Consider the following 21,901-nt stretch of genomic DNA (forward strand, 5'->3'; position numbering starts at 1 on the left):
GGTCTAGAAAGGTCTTAAAATTCAGGTAGCAATTTAATCTACTGTTTAGCCACCTAAATCCGTAGCCGGGATTTTCTGACGATTTTCATCTCCATATTTGAGATCCAGATAAAAGTTAAACATTACTGTAGAGGGGTGATAGACGAAATATTTTAGGCTTTGATCATATAAATTCATTCAATGATAGGGAAAAATATATTGTATAAGAAATCACTGTCTACTTTTGACTTATACAATATTTATAAAATGTTTTTTTTCCCGGAATTTATCAAAACATTTTCATGTGTATGCCGCTTTTTGCTAACTATGATAGTATGAGCAGGTTATATTAATCCAGCAACACAACTGGTCACAAATGTAGTTTTTCTTTATTCTATTACCTCATATGGTTAGAAGTTAGGCGTAACATTGGCCAAAATATACCTCAATTAGATGCAAAAAGAAAATCAACAAAGGGGGCAAATACCTCACACATTTAATCATTTACTGAAAAACATAATAAGGTAGAAAATGGTACCACCCAAAAACTCATATTTAGAAAGGTACTAAGTTTTCCACCTGCAATCTTCAGATAACAAAATGTTATACGAGTTTAATCACTTACAGATATTTTTTCTCAAATCGTTACATTTCTCCAGAACATTAAGATATATTGGTGTTATTTCTTTGTGTAAAATAGAAACACATACATGTAAGCTATATTTGACATATGAAAACATATATAATCTGTAACTTTCTAACTAACTAAGTGAAATATTGAGAAATGCCAATGGAATATGATGAAGTAGTATGATAAATGTGGAGCTAACAGTTCTTCACAGCTAGCACTTTTAATATTTTTATTGATTCTGTAAAGGTACGTTTTATTATTATTTGTTCGGCTATATAGTAGTCGCAACTTGACCGCGATGGTTAACCTTAGGCTGATTATTCATACAGATTATTTCATTGTAGAAATTTGGTGTGCATAGGGTAGCCGTGTATTTAAATTTATGAATGCAATGAGATGAAGCGTTTTACGTACACACCTTTTCAATAATAGGTTGTGCCTCATTATGTATTATAATACAAAGGTCAACCATCGGGGTCAAGTTGCGTCTACTATACAAAAATGTATTGTTGTTGTTATTGCTAGTTCTAACATTAGTAAATATGATTCATACATGTATATAGTTTTTTCGTGAATGTCATTTTTATTTTCATCTCATGTTATGTAAAACATCATATTTCACTCCTCTGTATATGTTTGTTACACTGCTTATTGTACAATCATATGGTTGGCTTGATATATTTTGCAGAAAAAACTACAATTGTTAAAATAATTTATGAGTCATTGAACTATTTTAAATGTTTGAAAAGCAACTGATAGAAATATGTTAACAAGATTTTCATAATTATTTTGAATCTTTGGAGACAGGAGTGTAAATATTACGGCAGAGTAAAGTCGTAAAAAATAAAATCTGTGCTTTTATAACATTTTAATACTTAACCGTGCATTCTAAATGTTATACTGGCTGCCTGCATTCTCAGAAAGCGGCTTTTAACCTGAATTTTAAAAATCAAGCTTTTTGTTGACAATCTCGGAAAATGTGAGATATGATTCATCATGTATATGAAAAGAGAAAAATATACTTTTATTTTCCTTTTAGTTCTGGCTCAAGTTGTTGGTGAAAATTAAATGGGACTGAAAACAAAGTCTCGAAGACCACCCTTTTCAGAGACAATATGTTTTCGGCATTTCTTTAATGGATATATCATATCTATTTCAAAAACAAATTTTGATTTTGTTTTTGTTTTAAATGACTTAACAGAAATGTTTTAACAGCCATATGTCTTCATTTTCAAAATATACATTTTTGCACGTTGATTTCACAAGAGACACTAGTGATTTTTTACCCAAATTCCATCAGTACTTTGAAGGATTTATTAGGCAAACAGTTTTTGAAAACAATACATGTAGTAATCAAAACATATTCGACTCCTTGATATTTTAAGCTACCTAACCAATAATCGCATGTCCGATAGAGGGGACAGTTTTCTTCTAGTCAGGTATACACAGAAACGTTCTTGAAAATTAAAATTAAAACACCCTTTTTTTCATAAAAAGAACAGTAAACATATGTTAATGCAATATGTCTTGTTTTGTTGTTGTTCTAAAATTTATCTAAAGAGAACATTAAATTGATATACAATTCAAATTAGCTTAAAAGTAAATATTGAACTTCATAATAACATTTTATAATATGTCATGACCCTTTTGGTTGAGTTTGGTATTGCCATGAAAGAGACAAACCTAGATTTTTATGCTGTCTTTTCCTTCAAAAATAAGAAATTTATAACATGTAGATAGTATATTTAATGAAAAATTAAAAGAAACAGATACTTTCTGTTCTTGAAACTAGTTAAACATAATCATACATGCGGCCAGCCAAGAGCCCAACACATCCTGGTTGCTTTAACGCATGGCGCTACTTAAGACAACAAGCATCAATTCACCTGAAAAGCTGCTTAAGGAAAATGGCGGCTTAGCACTTCTGGTCGAATGCATGTATATAAGTCTTATTAAAATAACAACTTTAATAACATTGATTTATGATGTTCAATATTAAGTATGCATTGTTATTCGTTTTTAAATATACAACTACAGGCATTATCATTTACACAAAAAAGACAGCATCAGTACTTCGAGTGTGTATTTTGACTTTTTATTATTTCATATATCGGTTTAAAATAAAATCAATGCTTGGCTATGTTTGTTCTTTTATTTCTTTTGTCATTATCATTTCTTTGCAGATCTTGCTCCTTTCGAAGAAATCCCGTTTATCACAGGCTTTTAATCGACAACATTAACAATAAACATGATATAATATTGTACGAACTAATTAATTACTTGGAAGGGGCTACAAGAAAATAAATGAAAAGAGCTCTTTAACACATAATCTATTTTTCCGAAGCATACTCAGTCGATTCAGATTGCTCATGAGAAGTGATGAAAGGTGCAGCGCAACATCCTTCACGCCACCTAACACCGGCGTAACGTGAATTATGTCATACATCATGTCGGATGTACTTCATGATCCAAGAAGTCGAGAAAATATAGCAACACGTCCGAGTCCAGGCACTAGGATACACCTAAGAACCACTACATTTCATTGTAAGGCAGCTGATTCGATATTTGATAAAACCTAAAAAGAAGAAACCTGGAGCACGATCAAGCAAATTCATAGCAGACTGTGTGGTTCAATCTGCTTATGAGAGGTAAACCTGCGCACTCAATAACACTGGTTTAAGGTGGTTTATAATGCTTTTTATACGCCCCTCTAAAGGGCGGGCGGCGTCCACGTACTTTGTTAGGAGCATTTCTTCTTCATGCATCAAGGGATTCTGATAAACTTGGCAGCAATTGTTCATCATCATAAGACAAAGTGTCAGGCCAAGACCTGGGTCCTTAGGTCTAAGGTCAAGGTCATGCTTAGAGGTCAAAGGTCAAATTACAGAATGACTATGTCCGAGCATTTCTTCATACATGGAGAGATTTTAATATAACTTGGCATAAATGTTCACCACCATGAGACACCCTTGTTTTAGAATTACTTCCCTTTGTTACGACTATAAACAGCTTATATTGTAACTTTCTTTATTACTGGCCGTAGGGAAAAATCGAGACCTCTTTTCTGTGGTACAATATGCATGTTGCATCCAATGTTTAGCTGTATTTTGTCCTACCGCTACATGGTTATGAGTTTTGTGTGGACTTAAATTATCTCTACACAACATAATTTTGAACACAACCTCTATCCTGCATGTAAACAGAAAATGACGCAACACAAGCGGCCATTTTGACAGGTCACGTGATTTTTTGTTTGTTAACACGCGGTGAAATGTCACGCAAATTCAAATGTAGATAATGGAAGTACGAAAGGTAAGATACATGGCAAACTATGACGCCCTTACCTATTTTCAGTCATTGTGCTCATACCAATCAGGTATAAACCTTAAAAGTCCCAAAAATAAATTTTAAGAGCACTCAAATTTTTGACAGCTACCGACTGCTATCAAATTAAGTTTACCTTATTCCCAAATATACGGAATAGTATCAAAATGTATACTACCAGTAAAAAAATACGTTACAAGTTAGTGCATATGTTATAAACTGTTGAAAAAAGTTTCAGTTCTCTTGAACTTTGTTTTTCAAATGTACCTTTATATCTTCAGATAAAAGTTGACCAGAGGGGTCTTACAGGTCATATGATACCCAATGTGATAATGTATTGACTGGGTACATTTGAAATTTTGAAGTTCAGTCAGGGTTCTTAGAAGGGGGACCCTTTCTTTTGCCCAAACAGTTTCACTGAATATAGCAATATACAATAAGTATGACAGTGTAGATATGTTAAAACACTTAAAAAACTTGGTAATTGTTAAAACTGACTGTTTCTGTGTTTAAATAATTGTTTCATTGATTGGATGCAAACTTTTTACCTGAAGTATACCTTTTCAACATGTGCCATAAAGTGTTCGAAAAGGGCTTGTAAATCTACTTGGGAATAAGGTAAGCATCTGCCATATTATCCAATGAAAACTTCATTTAATGTCAATTTTATACACCGATACGGTGAATAGAAATGTTCGATTGATGATTTATACAAATCAAATTTATTGGATATATACATTCAGGTGTCAAAGGAAAATCCTTTACGTGTTCGAAATTAGCTTGTGCCGGGATTATAGAATTATGTTTTTTATTACTTGATATTTTAGGATTAACTTCCCTTTGTTGTTACTATAAATAACTAATATCATAACCTTTTTTATAATTGGCCAAATAAATTTCATATGCAAATACAGGTGTAAGTGTAAAGAAATTTGCTATGACGGGCGTATATTGTGACATTCTGGCACTCTTGTTCAAATACTGTTGTTTGTACTTATTTGTGCATTATAATGTAGAACATATTTAAAATGAAACAGTTCGTCTCTAAACAAATCATATAGCCTATGACTTCAAAAAGATAATTACACACCATTAGTTCTTAATCAAAGCTAACAACTATGGATGACTGCATTTGCGGAGAGATATTTGATGGCAACCACTCGCTGTTGTGATCACTGAACCAATAAAACCAATAAAAAGATGGTGTGGAAGAACAGAACACAGCCAAATGTACTAAACTAAACTCGGCGCGACTGAGTCTGTTCATTAGATCCACACGCTCCCAAGCAAAGCCTCTGCAGACTATATTATAATGTACATTAAAATGACTCTATGATCCAAAAGGGCCATAACGTAAAACGACACGGTGTCTAAAGACTTTTATCGCAGACATTTAAAGACTGCTCATAACACTGGACGTTGATGCAGTTTAAGGTATACAACATACTGGTTTATCTATTTGAATAGTTTAAGACGTTTCGACAGAAAAACAAAGACGTGATAATTTTTTGAATTTTCACACTGAATAAGACCCGCTGATAAAAATGATGAAGTGCCTACTTGAGAATCACATTTTGTTATTTCATTCGACTCTTGTAATCAGTATGATATGAAAATATATTCATGCTATTGTCAATGCAGGATGTTCAAAAATGACGTGGTCTCTGTTATGGAGCTTTTTCGAAATAAATATAATTCATTCCCGTCGTTTTGACTTTGATCTTAGTAAATATCTGCCTTAGTTTTGGTATTTTCGACATGTCGATTTATCAAATTAAAAAGAATGATTAGCACAAGACAAACGTACTTAGGTACATTTTTATAAAAAAAAAATATTTGTATACTTAATAAAACATGAAAACCCCAAAATTGGATGTAAGCTATTGAGTACATTGGTATAATTATACCTCAGATTGGCCTTAATTTTATGTTTTACTTGTTACGATCTGGTATTTTGTCACTAATGTTAGAGCCTTTCTCAGCGGGGAGAGATTTTATTTACATTTTTGTCTAACTTGTTGAAAATAAGGTAAGTGCGAGGTCGGCATGCTCTCAACGCGTTCACCCCCTCCCATCCTCCCCCCCCCCAATCCTCACCCCCCCCCCCCACACACACCCTAGTTTCCTTTATATCGAATACTGACCGTTTCAAGGCGGTGTCCCTATTTTTAGCCAAGATACTTTTTTGAATGTTTTAAAAATATTTTTCCAAATTTCTACTTTCTCGCTTTTTTTCTCTAAGCCAAATTTTTCTTAGTTCTGAATAACTATGTGTTGAGAAGATAAGGAGCATAATTATTCAAAGTTTGAAGAGCCTCAGGACTTATCGTCTTTGAAAAAAATACAGGATATGTATACAGACTAAATTTCTTTGAATATTTAATTAGTACATTATCATAAATATGTATGTGTGTATTTAGTAAAACATGAAAACCGAAATATTAGAAACATGATGCTGTGTTTTCAAAAAGGATCTTACAGTAAAACTATGTATTCGGTCAGGATCAACTGTTGTTGTTTTTTTGTGTTATTAAAATAAGGCTTGGAGGAGATGGTACAATCAATATATTTACATTGTAAATGCCCTGTTGTTTAACTTTGCATAAAGATATCCAAGTGACCATGTGTACTATTGTCAGCATGGGGTTCAACTTCATTTATTTATTAACAGGTGGACCTTGCATACATTTAAGACACTCCCCTGCAAGAAGGTAGCGACCGTTTTGACACCTAGAAAATATATTTGGAGTTTATTTGAAATAAAGCAAACAGGATAATGACAAACCTTTTAATATTTTCCATTTTGATGTTGGCGTTCGTTCCATATGTTGTTTTAGAGCAAATTGCAATGACAATGCCAAAAGATTCAGAAGATGATAAAGCTGGAACAGACCTTGATGGAAAGAAGCAGTTATTTACTAATACACTGAAAGAGTAAGTACATTTAAGGTACATCTTAGCGATGAGATGATATTTGTACTTAAAGAGAATTCCTATAGTCTTTTTCCTTTCATAGATTTTTTTAAATTCACATATATGATAGGAAACTTTGTGCTGAACACAATGAATAAATAAAAACAATAGGTCACCAGGCTTGTTTTTGTGAAAAATTGTTTTGAACACACCCACTGTTGCTGAAACTGCTAGCGATTTTTTAACATTTTCATAATTTTCTGCTTTTTTATAAATACCAACCAAAATATACATCAAGACAACACAATACGTTTTTTTTTCTTTTTACAGATTTTATTATATACTTATTTGATATCATAGTCATATTTGTAATACCCTATCCTTACAATAATGGGTACAAATGAAAAAAATATTGTTTCATATTTACTTTTGTGAACTTTTTTCAATGAAAAATACCCATAGTGAAGAATACTTTTTTAAATCTTGAAAAAACTCTTTCATAGAATTTTTTCCTGTTTTTCTTGTGTATAGATAATTGTATTGTGAGCATAAAAATGGCTAAAAATGTATGGGTCACCAGGCTAAATTTTATGTTAAGACCGCTAGAATACAACACCTGTTCGGACGGAAATGGCGCGAACCTGGCCAAATTGATTACATGTATGTCTGCTAGAAGTTAAAAAAGAGTTTAAAAATTCCTAATTCTTTCTATATAATTGAATACTAAATAATCTGAAAGGTGATAGTGTCTTATCAGTACTAAGTCAATTATCTTACATTATATGAACAACACTGTCTTTGTACTAAAATGCGATGTGAAAACACAACCACAAAAATAGCAAGATACCTGTCAGGCATGATACTTGTCAATACAACATAAACCAGTATCAACATTTGATTACTGATAAAACTTATCAAAAATGTCATTTCATTCAAGATTCCTCATATTTAAGATTGTCTGTAACATGTTTCAACAAATGTTGACTTCAGTTCAGTTTTCCATAGAAAGTCTCGGCTGCGTAGACTTACAAAGTCTGTTGAGATCAAATAGTCTGTAATAATAATTTCTTCACACTGACACTAAATTATTTTCTCAGAAAAACATTTTCTCTCTAGGCTCATCTCAACAGACTTATAAAATGCGATTCTGAGGTTATATAACATCATGAAGAGCCGTTAGTAGCACTTGTCAATAGCTACACCTAACTGACCGGCAACAAGATTAATTGAATGAACTATTTCAAATGACCTGTACCAGATGTTTGATTTTTCTCTAGAAGTGAAAGAAAGTCAAGCCTTTTTCATGCAGAACTGAAGTAATTGGTTAGGCATTTATAGTTGCTGAATAGCTGCTGCAGAACTTTTTTCACATCTTTCGAAATGTTTTTTTTTATATGTTTACATTATTGTAGAAAATATGACAGGAGTCAGGAGTTTATGTTTTCAATATAATATTATTAAAATTGCTTTAGAAATCGCTAGTTTGACTTTAAGAAATCATTACAAATGAAAATTATTTTTTCAAAAAAAGAAAATTGATGCATCATAACAAGCAAGGCTGCCATTAACAAATTCTGCCTGTAACAGTTAATAAAAATAATTAACGTCTCATAATAAATTATTATGGACTTTTAAAACTACTTAAAGTTTAAACTGCGCATTATACTACTTATGATTTACTAATTCGATTTACAAAGAACAATTTCTTTTGTAGCCAGACGTTCTGCGCAATTTAAAAATTCTATTAACTATTATGGCATAACCATTTCTGTGGTCAGTTAAAACAAGGACATTGAAATACAAATAGTATGAAATTTTACCTGAAACAGTGTATGTCATAATTATAATGGTGACATTTAATGCAGAGGAAGATCCTGTGTGCACTTCCAGGCATTGTATCCGACATGGGTAGACATCAGTCTATAACCTACATTTCCCATTCTATTAAAAGATATGTCCACATGCCCATTACAAAAATCCCCTTTTCCTCTTTCTGTGACCCCTGCACCCACCCATTTATATAACGGTGGTAACAATGTAACAATGTGTAAAACGTTTTAGCTGTACTCTCTTAAGCATTTATCGTTTCCTACATAGTTTGGATTGAAGCCTCTTTCGTAGTAAAATGTAATAGCAAATAACATTTTGACGTCATCAATGTAAGAGATGCCAGCTTTATCTCGTCAGTAGGATCTGTTTTTTTTTCATTCTGATGCTGTACGTTAACCATTTACTTCAGATAAAAATGTAAATATTTAATCGTTTTATTTTAGTCGTTGTTAACATAAATAGACATTTAGAGACATTATTTGATTACTTTTGTAAAGAATCATTTTGAAGGATGCAATACAATATACATAATTGATTAATCTGCATTATGCTGGTGAAATTCGTCTTTTCTTTTCCCGTCATTGTCACAATTTATAGCCAGTTACATGTGTTTTCTCTTACCTAAAACACACACACACACAAAATCGAGAAAAACAACAAACAAAACAAACACGCTATTTATAACATGTGACGAAAATGTATCCCTTTGCTATGAACGTCGTCCCCCAGAATGTCGCCCCACCGAACATCGTCTTTTCGCCTTCCATAATGACACTAAAGTATTTACTGAATGTCGAAAAATAATCACAAACGCATAATAGGCTTTCTGTCGTCTGTTCCTCTAAGGAAATATATTTGTAAGACAGATAGATGACTTAATTACGTTCATATATCTAAAAGCACATGGTAACATATAATTTACATAATACAAGATATGCAGCAAACACTACTGGATGCACATGTCATTAAAAGGGTCATGAAATTGACCTTAATTTTTTCAAACGTTTTTAACAGAGTTTTAACAGGTCCCCATTAAAATTCACCCATTACTTCTTACTATTTAATGGGATTTTCATGACCATAGTTTTAATGCCATACATTAAAAATGACTTTGTTGCCCATGAAAGCTGCTTAAAATAAACCATTAAAATAAGTTAACAGGCTCCTTAAAACTCCATGAATATTTTTAATTGGCATGAAATTAATGTGCCATTATAAAAGTACCCCTAAATTCCACATTAATTAGTAAGAACTAATGGGGCCATTAATGGATTTAATACTCTGTTAATGGCCGTTAATTATTAAAAAAATGATTAATGGTCTCATTAAATATGTCAGATTCAATTTTAATTGGTTCATATTTCAATTGTATATCAAATTAAGGGTCATAAAAATTTGCTATCAGAATTAGACATCTTAAGATAATCAATTTCATATTAATATTTGCCGTATTGATTTAAACTACATATTACTACACATGTAATAGTATCTATACATATGTACTGTTTTGTAAAATGCTAGAAGAATATTTGTTTATTCTTTTTTCTCTTATTATTTTGTAATGTAAACACATGTAACAGCCTCGTTCAAACATTTGTTATATTGTATACTTATTCTGTCATATGTTCATATGAAATGAGAAAATAAATGGATATTGTATTGTATTGAGTTGTTTAGAGAAGGGTTTACAGGTACCGGTTTAATAGATCAAGCGACCATGTGGGTAGTTTTAACTATTCAACATTATAATATTGACAAACATTCTGACCAAGTTTTTACTGGTACAGACATCAGGCATCAGGTGTATTCAAAAAGCAACTGTTGATGACAATGTCAGCGCACAATGGGCAATCACAATTTATCTCTTCTTCAGTACTTTGTGCTCACGTGCATGCACTTAAACAGCTTAGAGCAAATGTTTGAGGGATTGCTTCACAAGTAGCTTCTCCCATCTCCAATCAAGTGTACCACACTCTTTGATTCATTGAAACGAAGAAGCGATTTATCTGCCCATGCTCCAAATACATTTAAATCAGACTGTAAATCTTCACAATTATGTGTACTGTTCACTTCTGTATAAACCTTAGTTTCTACTCAAGGATTGGAAAATTTGGAAATCTAAACTAGTCTGAACACATTTTATAATGTAAATTCCTTACCCCACCCATTTTCTTATACAAATGCTGATTATTTGGACAAGAAAAACAAAGAACAGAAAAGTGGCATGCATCAGTACGTATTTACCCTTACCAAAATATTGTAGATTGATGTTATCAAATAAATTAATACGTTTTCATCCGACTTTCATTGAAATAAATCCGATTTTTTGTAGGAACACAATTTGGCAAACATTTGAAAAAAATGGAGAAACTGCATCAAGGGGAAATAACTTTAATGCAACTAAATATAGCATCATGATATATTATAGACAATGTGTGCGTAGTATGTATTTTTTGTGATTAAAGTCCATTATAGAACAATATGAGACTGGAATTATAAGCATTCAATAGGAGAGCAAGCCTAAATCAAAAAGAGAATATATACAAATCACATTTTACAGAATGTAGGATTTAATGGGCATTACATTGCTGCTAAGGGCCATTAAGTTTACTCTTAAATGAAATCGTACACAACCTGAACATTTAATGGGCATTAAATCAAATTTAAGGGCCATGAATAATCCTGTTTAATTCAAAATATACAGAATTTCACTAGTTTTATCAAAGCCATTATCTATTTTAGCTACCAAACTAAATTTTTAATGGCATGATTTATGGTCAAAGATGGGTGTTTTATAGGTATTTTAACATGTAACTCATTAATATTGTGAAACCTGTTAAATAAAGTGATGCAAGAATTAATGGGGCTAATAAACGGTTTTTCCTATTTTAATGGATATTTTACAGGGTTGTAAACCATGTTTAATGGTATGTGCATCCAGTAGTGAAAACACAGGTAAACATCATAAAATGCGAGATATTTAAGAATTTAAATTCTCTTTTCGTGATCGTTAGCATAAATGTGAGAAATATCTGACATTTGACCTTTTAACTACTAATAATGTCCATGGCATTTTTAAATAAAAAAATCTGTAAACGTTTTGGTTTGCTTTCACTAAATACATAAAAACAAATTGTAAAGTGTATCGGAAAAACTGTAGTGCAACTTTATTAATTTTAAAAGCGGATTGTTTGCCTACTTATTCTCTGCTCTACTGCAGTGCTTGTTGCAGTTTTGAACCTGTGGCTGAAGTGTGTCAACGTCACGTATCTATCTTGACGTGCCGTTGTCACCTTCGGCCTGCCGGATCGTGGAAGATCTCTAACGCTTCAATTTTGACGGTAACGTTGTCGAAGGTTCATGATGTTATCTCTGTGGCAGTTAAACTGCATAGCGACGTCAGACGCAAGTTGCAGAAGTGCCTGAATTCGTTCATTTTCTTGAAGCCGTGGCATTTTGTTAACAAGTGAAATTCAAATGTACTGTGATTTTATTATTGCATAACCAGTAAAGATATCTGTCAGTGAAAATCTGTACTTGTAAACATGTTGCACGGGTAGCACGTGCAAAAAGTTGCATTATAGCCTTCGGTCAGTTTGAAGGACATCTACGCGCTTAAGAATTGGGTAAATTAGTGCAATGTATGGAAGATTATTTTGTCGCTCATGGTAGTAAAATATATTTTTTTAAACTTAGTAAAGAAAAAGTTACACTCAATGTAAAAGTGCACAGTTTCTTTTTGGTGTCAGTATATAAGTACTTGATTTACCGATATTTTTATCTCATGAACAAATGCATGAAATGCATGTAAAGGACTGGGGAAGTGACGTTCAAGTAAACCCCTACGCTTCTCTCCGCAACACTGATTATATATATAATTAAGGTCTCAAGAAACGCCTACACTGGGAAATAGAGGCACGTACACTCAACTTGGGAAATAAACGCATCAAGGGGTCAAGCAAAGACGTTAGGGGTTTAGCAAAATGTTTTGGCAGAACTTATATTGGTCAAAGTAACTGATATCACTGATATAAAGCTGATATCACTGACATAAAGCTGAGTTTCCGTATGACAAAATTCTACAACTTTGCAATGCCGTCAAACTATGACGTCAATAAATGACACAAATTGAGGCCATTCAAAGGTATCTATTAATGATGACTCCGAAAACTCATCCAGCTATGGTGGATGGCTATTTTTGTTTTTTAATCAATTACAACGAACCTTTTTTAAAACAGTATTCTTTCGAAAATGTATTTTTTACTTTTGTAAGTAATTCCATGCACCGACTTATTTAACACAAAACTCACGACGTTTTTTACTGGCTTCTTACCAAAACCGGCCAAGAGATTGCAGCGTCCTTATATCATATACGTGCAGACCTATAAAAGAGACTACAAACGCCAAAAATACTGTCAAGGCTCCCTTCAACACTGTTAAGGACTCATGACGTCCCTTAGACCAACATAAACCATGGTCGGCGGTCCATAGCTAATAACGACGAACCACGACTAGAAGATAATTTACTTCATTGCAAAGAGTATTTTCTAAAATATTACTTTGAGAAATATCATTTCTTGAATACATATTATGTTTTTATTACTCCTATATTTCTACCTTGCATAATCAAATTAAATCATAATTCTATGAAAATGTTATAAGGCCGCGATATAAATTATTGTTAACTTAACCTGTTTAACTCGGTTTAAATTTCTGGTAATTTTATAGAACATATACTAACTGGGCTAACACCTAAAAAATTTGTCCATATAGGCATTTCTTCTAATTTTCTTGGATATCTGATATTCGTTATAATCTCATGGAATCAGTATATTATTATTATGACTGGTGCATTCTAAATATTTCATTTTAAAAACTCCTTATAGTCCTTATATATCACACGACAAAAAAATGACCAGTTATTAAACCTCTTTTCATTGCATAAATTACTGTTTTTACATGGTTGGATGAATTCGGTGAAATTCTAAGTTGTTTCGCTGCTGACAAAGACTAAAATGGCAAAGCAAACGTGTCAAATCGAAAATACAAAATTCACGCTTTTTTTTTATTTCAAAGGACACTCAAAATTCAATGGGAAAGAACTATCATTTTCACACGAGTAAATACTAAGATATCGTTGTTGTCTGGACCTTCCTAAATGTGACAGGATTTACAGGAGTCCATAAAAATAAGCAGATTTATTTTGTACAAATGCAACATAAAAAGTCCCATTCTTTTCTGAAATGTTTAGCGCAAAATTTTGCAATAATGCTTGGAACCTCCACAAAAGGTTTGATAACTAACACGAGAATATTTTAAGATTTCGGCCGTGTATTTTGTGCATTTGTCTTAAAACATTATCGCATTGTTTTTCTAGACATCCTTCTTATTTCCAGGAAATCTGAGATAAACTTGTCTGAAAAGTTCGAAATATCAAGATAATCAATTTTCTGAAAGTATTTTTAAATTTTAAAAAAAATTTCTTTCTCAATTTCTGACTTCTCGCTATTTTCTCTCAGCAAAATTATTCTTTGTTCTGTTTACATATGTTTTGAGAAGAGAATGAGCATAATTATTCGATGTTTGAACAGCTTCAGGACTTACGTACTTTGAACAAAACAAAGGATATAAATTCTTAACTTTTTTTGTATATTTAATTAGTTCTGTTTTATAAAAATGCATTTGTGTACTTAGTAAAACATTAAAACCCAAATATTGGAAACATGCTGTGTTTTCAAAAAGGATCTTAGATTTCAAGTATGATTTCGATCAGAATCCATTATTTTACGTTATTAAAATAAAGCTCTGAGGAGGAGGTACAATAAATATCTTCAAACTGTAAAATTGAATGAGCTGTTGTTTAACTTTGTATAGGGATATCCAAGTGAGTATGTGTGCTTTTGTCAGCATGGAGTTCAACATCATTCATTTATAAATTTTTGGACCTTAATACATCTAAAGACTCTCCCTGCAAGAATGTGGCGACTGTTTAGAGACCTGGAAAAAAATCGGAGTAAATTTGAAATAAAGTAAACTGAACAGTGCCAAACATTTTAATAGTTTCCATTTGGGTGTACGCGTTCGTTCCATATGTTGCTTTACAGCTATTGATAATGGCAAAAGATTATGAAGATGATAACATTGGAACAGACCTTGATGGCATGAAACAGTTATTTACTGATACACCGACAAAGTAAATACATTTAAGGTACATCTACACGTTCAGATAATATTTATACTAAAATAAAGAATTTATTAAAAGATTCTTGTCTACTGTGAAAAAGACTTAACTATAGAAGCATACGGAAAGAACAATAATTCAAACTAAAAAGTTTTAGTCGCTCCAAACTTCATCGTTTTATACACAAGTTACCATTTTATTTGTTTTATAATTCAGTGTTTTATAGTGTAGGTAGGTATTATATGTTATTATAATATATTGACTATTTTTCGTTCTTTGAATTTATCTAAGGAATCAAAAGTAGTATATATATTGGTGGTAACAATGTGTAAAACGTTTTAAGCTGTACTCTCTTATGCATCTCTCATTTCCTAATATTTAGGCTTGAAGCCTTCTTCGCAGTAAAATTTAATACCAAATAACATTATGACGTCATCATTGTAAGAGACGCCAGTGAGCCTTATCTTGTAAGTAGGATCCGTTTTTATCTTCATCCTGATGTTTGACGTTAACCATTTTCTTCAGATAAAACATGCATAAATTTAATCGTTTGACTTTAGTTGTTGCAAACATAAAAACAAATTTAGAGACATCATTTGCTTAGTTCTGTAAAGAAATCATATTGAAGGAATGCAATATACATGATTGGTTATTCTGCATGTAAAAATTCGTCTTTCCTTTTTCCGTCATTGTCACAATTTATAGCCAGTTACATGTGTTTACCGACTCTTACCTAAATAATAATAATAAAACAAAACAAAACAAAACAACAACAACAACAACAACAAAAAACAACAACAACACACAGAAAAAGGAATAAGCCGCCGTGCCGACATTCGGCGGGGTGACGTTTGGCGGGGTGACATTCGGTGGGGCGACGTTTGTTATGGCGCCATAACGACCTTCAGCGGGGTGATGTTCAGCGTGGCGACATTTGACGGGGCAACGTTTGGCGGGGCGACATCCGGCGGAGTGCCATAACGACATCTTTTGAACTAAGCATCTTGCTAATTATGCTTCAAAGTTTCATGGAAATTGATGAGGAAAATACGTTTTATTATGTATACACATTTTATGAATAAGTTGTTAGTGTTCAACTGTAACAAAGTGATTGATTACTGGATTTGTAGCTTACTCGAGTATCCAAATTACTGTAAACGAGTCGAAGTAGATTTACCGACAATAATATTGACATTACATTTTGCGGCTACGCATATCCATAACGAAGTGTTGAAACACTAAATCGTGTAGAGTAGTAATTTACACTGTTGAAATAAAGTTTCACAAGAATATACTGTTAGACCCACTTTGGAGGTTAGCACCCGCTTTTTAAAATTTTGTCGGGAATACAATATATTTTACTTATTGAACACACATCCCGGCATCTTGCGACGTGGTTCAATGCATCATGAACGTTGTGAAATACAGAAGTAACAATGACTTGATCATATTTTCCTTCACATGCAAATAATCAAAACACGGTTTTAAACGAACTGTTTTATTTGCCGGTGAACATCATTTCAATGTTCGACACACGGCAAGAAACAGAAATAATGTTTATGCATGTTTATGTAAGTAATGGCTTAAAAATCGTCTTTTTTTTCCTTTCGTGCATTATCATGACAAAATATAGATTTTAACACGGTTATATTAGTCATTTCGTATCTTTCGAAAAGTAATCACAAACGTATAATGGGCTTTCTGTCATGTGTACCTCTAAGGAAATCTATTTTTAAGACTCAATTCTAGCTCCGCTGCTGACAAAAGCAATGGCATGTCAAATCAAAAATACGAAATTTACAGTTTTGTTTTTCATTTCAAAGGGCACCTAAAATGCAATGAGAAAGAAACAACATTTTCACACGAATAAATACTAAGATATTGTTGTTTTCACGAACTTCCTAAATTGGACAAGGTTTACAGGAGTCCAAGAAAATGAGCAAATATATTTTGTACAAATGTAACATAATATATCAGATTGTTCTCTTTAGATTTTTAGTGCAAATCTTTGTGTTAATGCTTGGAACTTCCACATATGTTTGGCAGATAACAAGAGAATATTTTAAGCTTTCCGGCTGTGTATGTTGTGTATTTTTCTTTAAACAATAGCGTCTTATTTCCAGAAAACCTGCGATAAAAGTCTCTGAAAAGTTCGAAATATCAAAATATTTTCTGAATTTTTTAGAATAGCTATTTAGATAATAAATGGCACGTATTTTCATTTCATATATGGAGATAATTGGAGATAATAATGTAAACTTTAGCAAATATATTTCCAGGAAACTGTTCGGCCATTGAGATAAAGTTTGCTTTATCAAGATATTTTTTTTTAAGTATCGCGACAGTTACACTCAGTCAAGGGACATAATTGTTCAACAGCTGACGTCGTAAACGTTTCGCGTTTTACCTCTCTTGTGTTAATTTGTACATTGATTTGCGTTATTTTTAGCCAAAAGAAAAGTAAAATTAGGTCAGAGGGCACTATTCACATAAACGGATGACGTTTAATTATGTCATATTTCGTCGTCTGTTGGTTTTGGTAAGTTTAAAGATTGCTAAAAATTGTAGAGCTGAATAGTGATGTCAGAAATATGATTTTAAAATGTTCCATTGAAGGTAAAAATAACTCAGAACTGTCAAGAATAATTAATATTCCTAGATCAATCATAAAAAATATAAAGCATCCGGATCTGTAGAATACCTACCCGGAAGAGGCAGAAAGAAACTGTTTACTGACAGAGAGGTTAATCAGTTATCAAGAGTAGTGAATGAGAACAGAAAAAGGTCAGACTTAACTTGTATTATTAATGAGCAAAGGGGCATACCTTTTGCACAAAAACTGTTGCACGACAAATGAAAGATTTAGGCTTTAAAAGAAGGGTCTCAAAGAAGGCCATGGTCGTTAAGGATACAAACAGAAGAAAGATGGGTTAACTAGTGTAAGGAAAGGCGTAACTGGACTGTAGAAGAAAGTTGGATTAAATGGAACTTTGGTGATGAGTCTCAGGTAGTAAGAGGTGCGGAAAACAAAGTTCAGAAATGTATAACCTCCAGGTGGCTTGTTCAACTCCGCGGAGGAAGGTTAATGTAATGGTGTGGGGGTGTTTGTGTTTTGACGGGGTTGGGACTTAGGCTCATGTAAATGGTACTTTAAATGCTCAGAAGTATATTTCTATACTTAATGAATATTTGTTGCCAGCTATTGCAAGACATTTTGGAAACAATGAATATGTATTTGTGGGCGACAAGGCCCATGTGCTCAGGACTAATTTAGTGAAAGAGTATAAACAAATAATCAAATTAATGATACAGAATGGCCAGCAAAGTCACCTGACAGTTATAATAAGGAACATTTGGTAACGAATGAAAAGAGACATTGATAAAGTTTCCTTTTGAAAGGAAAGGCTTGCCTGGTTTTGCAATCTAGGAACTATATCAAAGACTGCAAGTATATCATCTTATGATCAAAACAAAAACAGTTCACAGTAAACCGAAAACACTGTGTTAAAGCACTTGTTCTTTGTATAAGCCAAATAAGGGCTTTCCTTTGTTACTATTTTAATCCGACAAAACTGAAAGTAGTCAGATTTCTCTGTCTTTTTCGCAAACATGACTAAGCGGTGAAAACATGCATAGAAGCACTTATGAATTCGGCGACAACGCAAATGCAGAAACTGGCGGCAAATTTTTCTCTAAGATACCAATTTGGTAGGTTTACATTATTTCAGGGGCGTGCTTACTATATCAGGTATAAATGTCCATAAATTCTTTCCTATATTTATTTAACTAAACTGTCTGAAATATGTAAAGTAAGAAATGAAACGATCTTCATTTTCAATAAAATATTAATTTATGTAACTTTTGTGAAACACACTCGAATTAATAAAAGACTGTAATGGAACGCAAGCGCCCTTAATACAGAAGCATGTAGGTGTGACCAATCGGTAGACTCCTTACATCCTGCCGCTTAGATATATTCTGCTTCCCGGCTTCTTGTAGTAGACACGATTACATCCCTAGGCGTCTGAATGAAGTAATGAGAATGAAAGGACATCTGACGAAATATTTAAGTAAGAGCTACTTTTGATTTCTCACAGCTGCTGTTGGAAATTGTTAGTTTATTTTCATTATGCATGCGCCTTGACATAGGGTGGCGAACAATTATATCTTTTGACAGTACATTTTCATAAATATGCATTTGTGTACTTAGTAAAACATGAAAACCGAATACTGGAAACATGCTGTGTTTTCAAACGGATATAAGATCAAAAGTATGAATTCGGTCAGTATCAATTCTTTATAGTTATTAAAATAAGGCTCGGAGGGCAAGACACAATCAATATCTTCACATTGTAAATGCGCTGTTGTATACTAACTTTGTATAACGATATCCAATCTAGTATGTGTATTTTTGTCATCATGGGGTTCAATATCATTCATTTATAAACAGGTGGACCTTGCATACATTTAGAACTCTCCCTGCAAGAAGGTAGCGATCGTTTTGAAACCTAGAAAAATTATTCATAGTAATAAAACAAACTGAAAAATGACGAGCATTCTAATATTCACCGTTTTGATGTCGCCGTTTGTTCCATATGTTGTTTTACAAGAATTTATGATGCCACAGGATTCAGAAGATGATAAAGTTGGAACAGACCTTGAGGGAATGAAAAAGTTATTTACTGATACACTGACAGAGTAAGTACATTTAAGATACTTCTGCGCGCTCAGATGATATTTGTACTACAATATAGAGTTTATTAAAGTATTCTTGTCTACTGTGAAAAAGACGTAGCTATAGAAGCATATGGTAATATTAGTAATTCAATCTAGACGGTTTCCGTTGATCCAAATCTTATCATTTAATACACAGGTTACCATTTTATTTGTTATATAATTCAGTGCTTTATACGTGGGCTATGTATTACATGTTATTAAGCATGCATTAAGACTGATAAATAACTTATAATAACGTTGTTAAAGTCTAATATCCCATGATGACATATAATTTACATAATACAAGGTATGCTGAAAAAACGGAAGTAAACATCATACAATGCGAAAATTTTAAGAATCTTAATTTTCTTTCGATGAACTCTGTATGAATAAGAAATAGCTGACTTCCGTCCTTTTAGCTACCGATAATATGCATGACGTTGTTTAAAACGTTTTGTTTCGCCTTCATTAACAACATTACAAACTTTTAAAGCTTAAGGGATCAAAACAAGCGAACTATTTTTATTACTTTTATTGAAAATACTTTAGCATAGTTTTACGAAAATTAATATAAGCAGAGACTTACCCTAAGCCTTCTTTACACAAGTGAAACAATCTCTTTATTTAGTGAAATTGTTGAGTGAAAACCGTTTGTTAATCCTAATCCTGTCCATGTTATATCAGTGCAAAGGAAAAGTAACATATCTATGTAAAAAGGTTATGCATGATAAGACACTCGTGCATTAACGATCCTAAAATTGATTTCTTTAATTTTCCCATACCTTGACGCATATATATGGGTAGTAGAGAATGTTCTCTTTCCAACAGTAGCCTTTTCAACCTATTTTACCTTGTAAAATTCTGTTGGTTTTGACTTTTTTTAAAAGAATCGTCTGTTTGTTGACAAATTTCACCACAGAAAATGTCACACTTTCCCTTGGGCATAAATTTATTTGATCTTTACATAATTTTCTATTTAGACTGCTGAGTGGCAATTGTGCATGTTTTTTCCCTGCATAGAGGTAAAAGGTGCATAGATTGCATGAGGTTCTAGGCCAATAGCCACCTACAATGTCTGCCTACATAAAGTCTTAGCGGGGTTGTCTCTATTTTTTCCAAATATTTTACCCGGGATCATTTTTTTTTCAGCTGAAATAACTCTTTTTCAGAAAATGTTATTTTAATTTTTTTTCAGTCTACGTACTTTGATGCAGTTAATAAAACATATATCTAAAATAAATTGTTCCTACTTGCAATTTGTATTTTTAGTTACACTGCCTAACATAAGTACAATTCGTTTCTGTTTTATTTTATGCTACTAATCAGTTTGAAATAACCAGAAATGTATAAGCGTTTATGTCAGATTCCGAAAGTGCACTTCTCAAACATGTTACATGTTGTTGTGTAATTGAATAAAAAATCTGGAAACTCCAAAGGTCGCTCAACACAACAAAAACGAAAATATTGCAGGCTCGGTTTGATTGGTACTTATTCCGTTTGCAAATATTTCCCGAACTTAGCTAATGAACGTCTTCTTTATTTTTAACATATTTAGATAAATCTATTATAAGTACCTTCAAAAATCAGACTAAACGAAATTCTGTAATCACATAGTGCTCTTAATTTTTGTAAAACGTAAGCAGTTTAAAATTACTCTCAGTTTTGACTTTCAGTAAATCTATTGACGTAATTGTTGGTTTCTTGAAATAGCTCTTAAACCAATGGAGATATTTTCTGGGAATTTAAATAAACCTGTTGGCTTATAACAAGAACGTTTAGGTAACAGGTCCCATAATTCAGACTGCTTTGTATACAAAATTGTCTTCCTTTTTAAATTATATTTGTTATTTCATCTATCATTTAAATAATTATAAGGCAACTTAAAAACACACGAACTGTACTCTTTCTTGAATATAGATAAGATTGTTTACATATTGAACATTAAAGGTGCAGTGAGTATTATCTATTACCAATATAACATTTTCTAACAAGTCTCGTAGTTGGGGTATGAACCATATCTCGTGATATCTGTTGTGTGCTTTGTTATTTGGTATAGACATCTGGCCGATTTATCATAAAAAAGAGAAAGATTAAATCTAACCTACTGTAACAACAAATATTGTTTTACATTTGTTACACCATTAGTCCCATTTTTTCTTGATATTTGCTCTGTATGTATTTGTGTACTTAGTAAAAAGCTGAAAACTGAAATATTGGAAACATGCTGTGATTTAAAAAAGAACCTAAAACAGGTCTATTGTGTTTTTTTCTTTTTTTTTTTTTTTTATCTGAGAATAAGGAAATCATCGAACGGCAAAAATGATTAT

General features: G+C 32.4%; 1 protein-coding gene across 1 annotated transcript in view; it reads left to right on the plus strand.

Annotated features, from left to right (window-relative positions):
* The first annotated feature begins 19,346 nt into the window (after positions 1 to 19,346).
* The window catches only part of LOC123539967 (acetylcholine receptor subunit beta-type unc-29-like), a 35,501-nt gene continuing 32,946 nt past the window's right edge, over positions 19,347 to 21,901 (plus strand). Inside the window, exon 1 of the mRNA XM_053526774.1 lies at positions 19,347 to 19,556. Coding sequence (XP_053382749.1) covers positions 19,405 to 19,556 — 152 coding nt within the window. The 5' untranslated portion in view covers positions 19,347 to 19,404. The remainder of the gene's footprint in view (positions 19,557 to 21,901) is intronic.

This window comes from Mercenaria mercenaria, chromosome 16 (assembly GCF_021730395.1).
Source record: "Mercenaria mercenaria strain notata chromosome 16, MADL_Memer_1, whole genome shotgun sequence".
Lineage (NCBI taxonomy): Eukaryota > Metazoa > Mollusca > Bivalvia > Venerida > Veneridae > Mercenaria > Mercenaria mercenaria.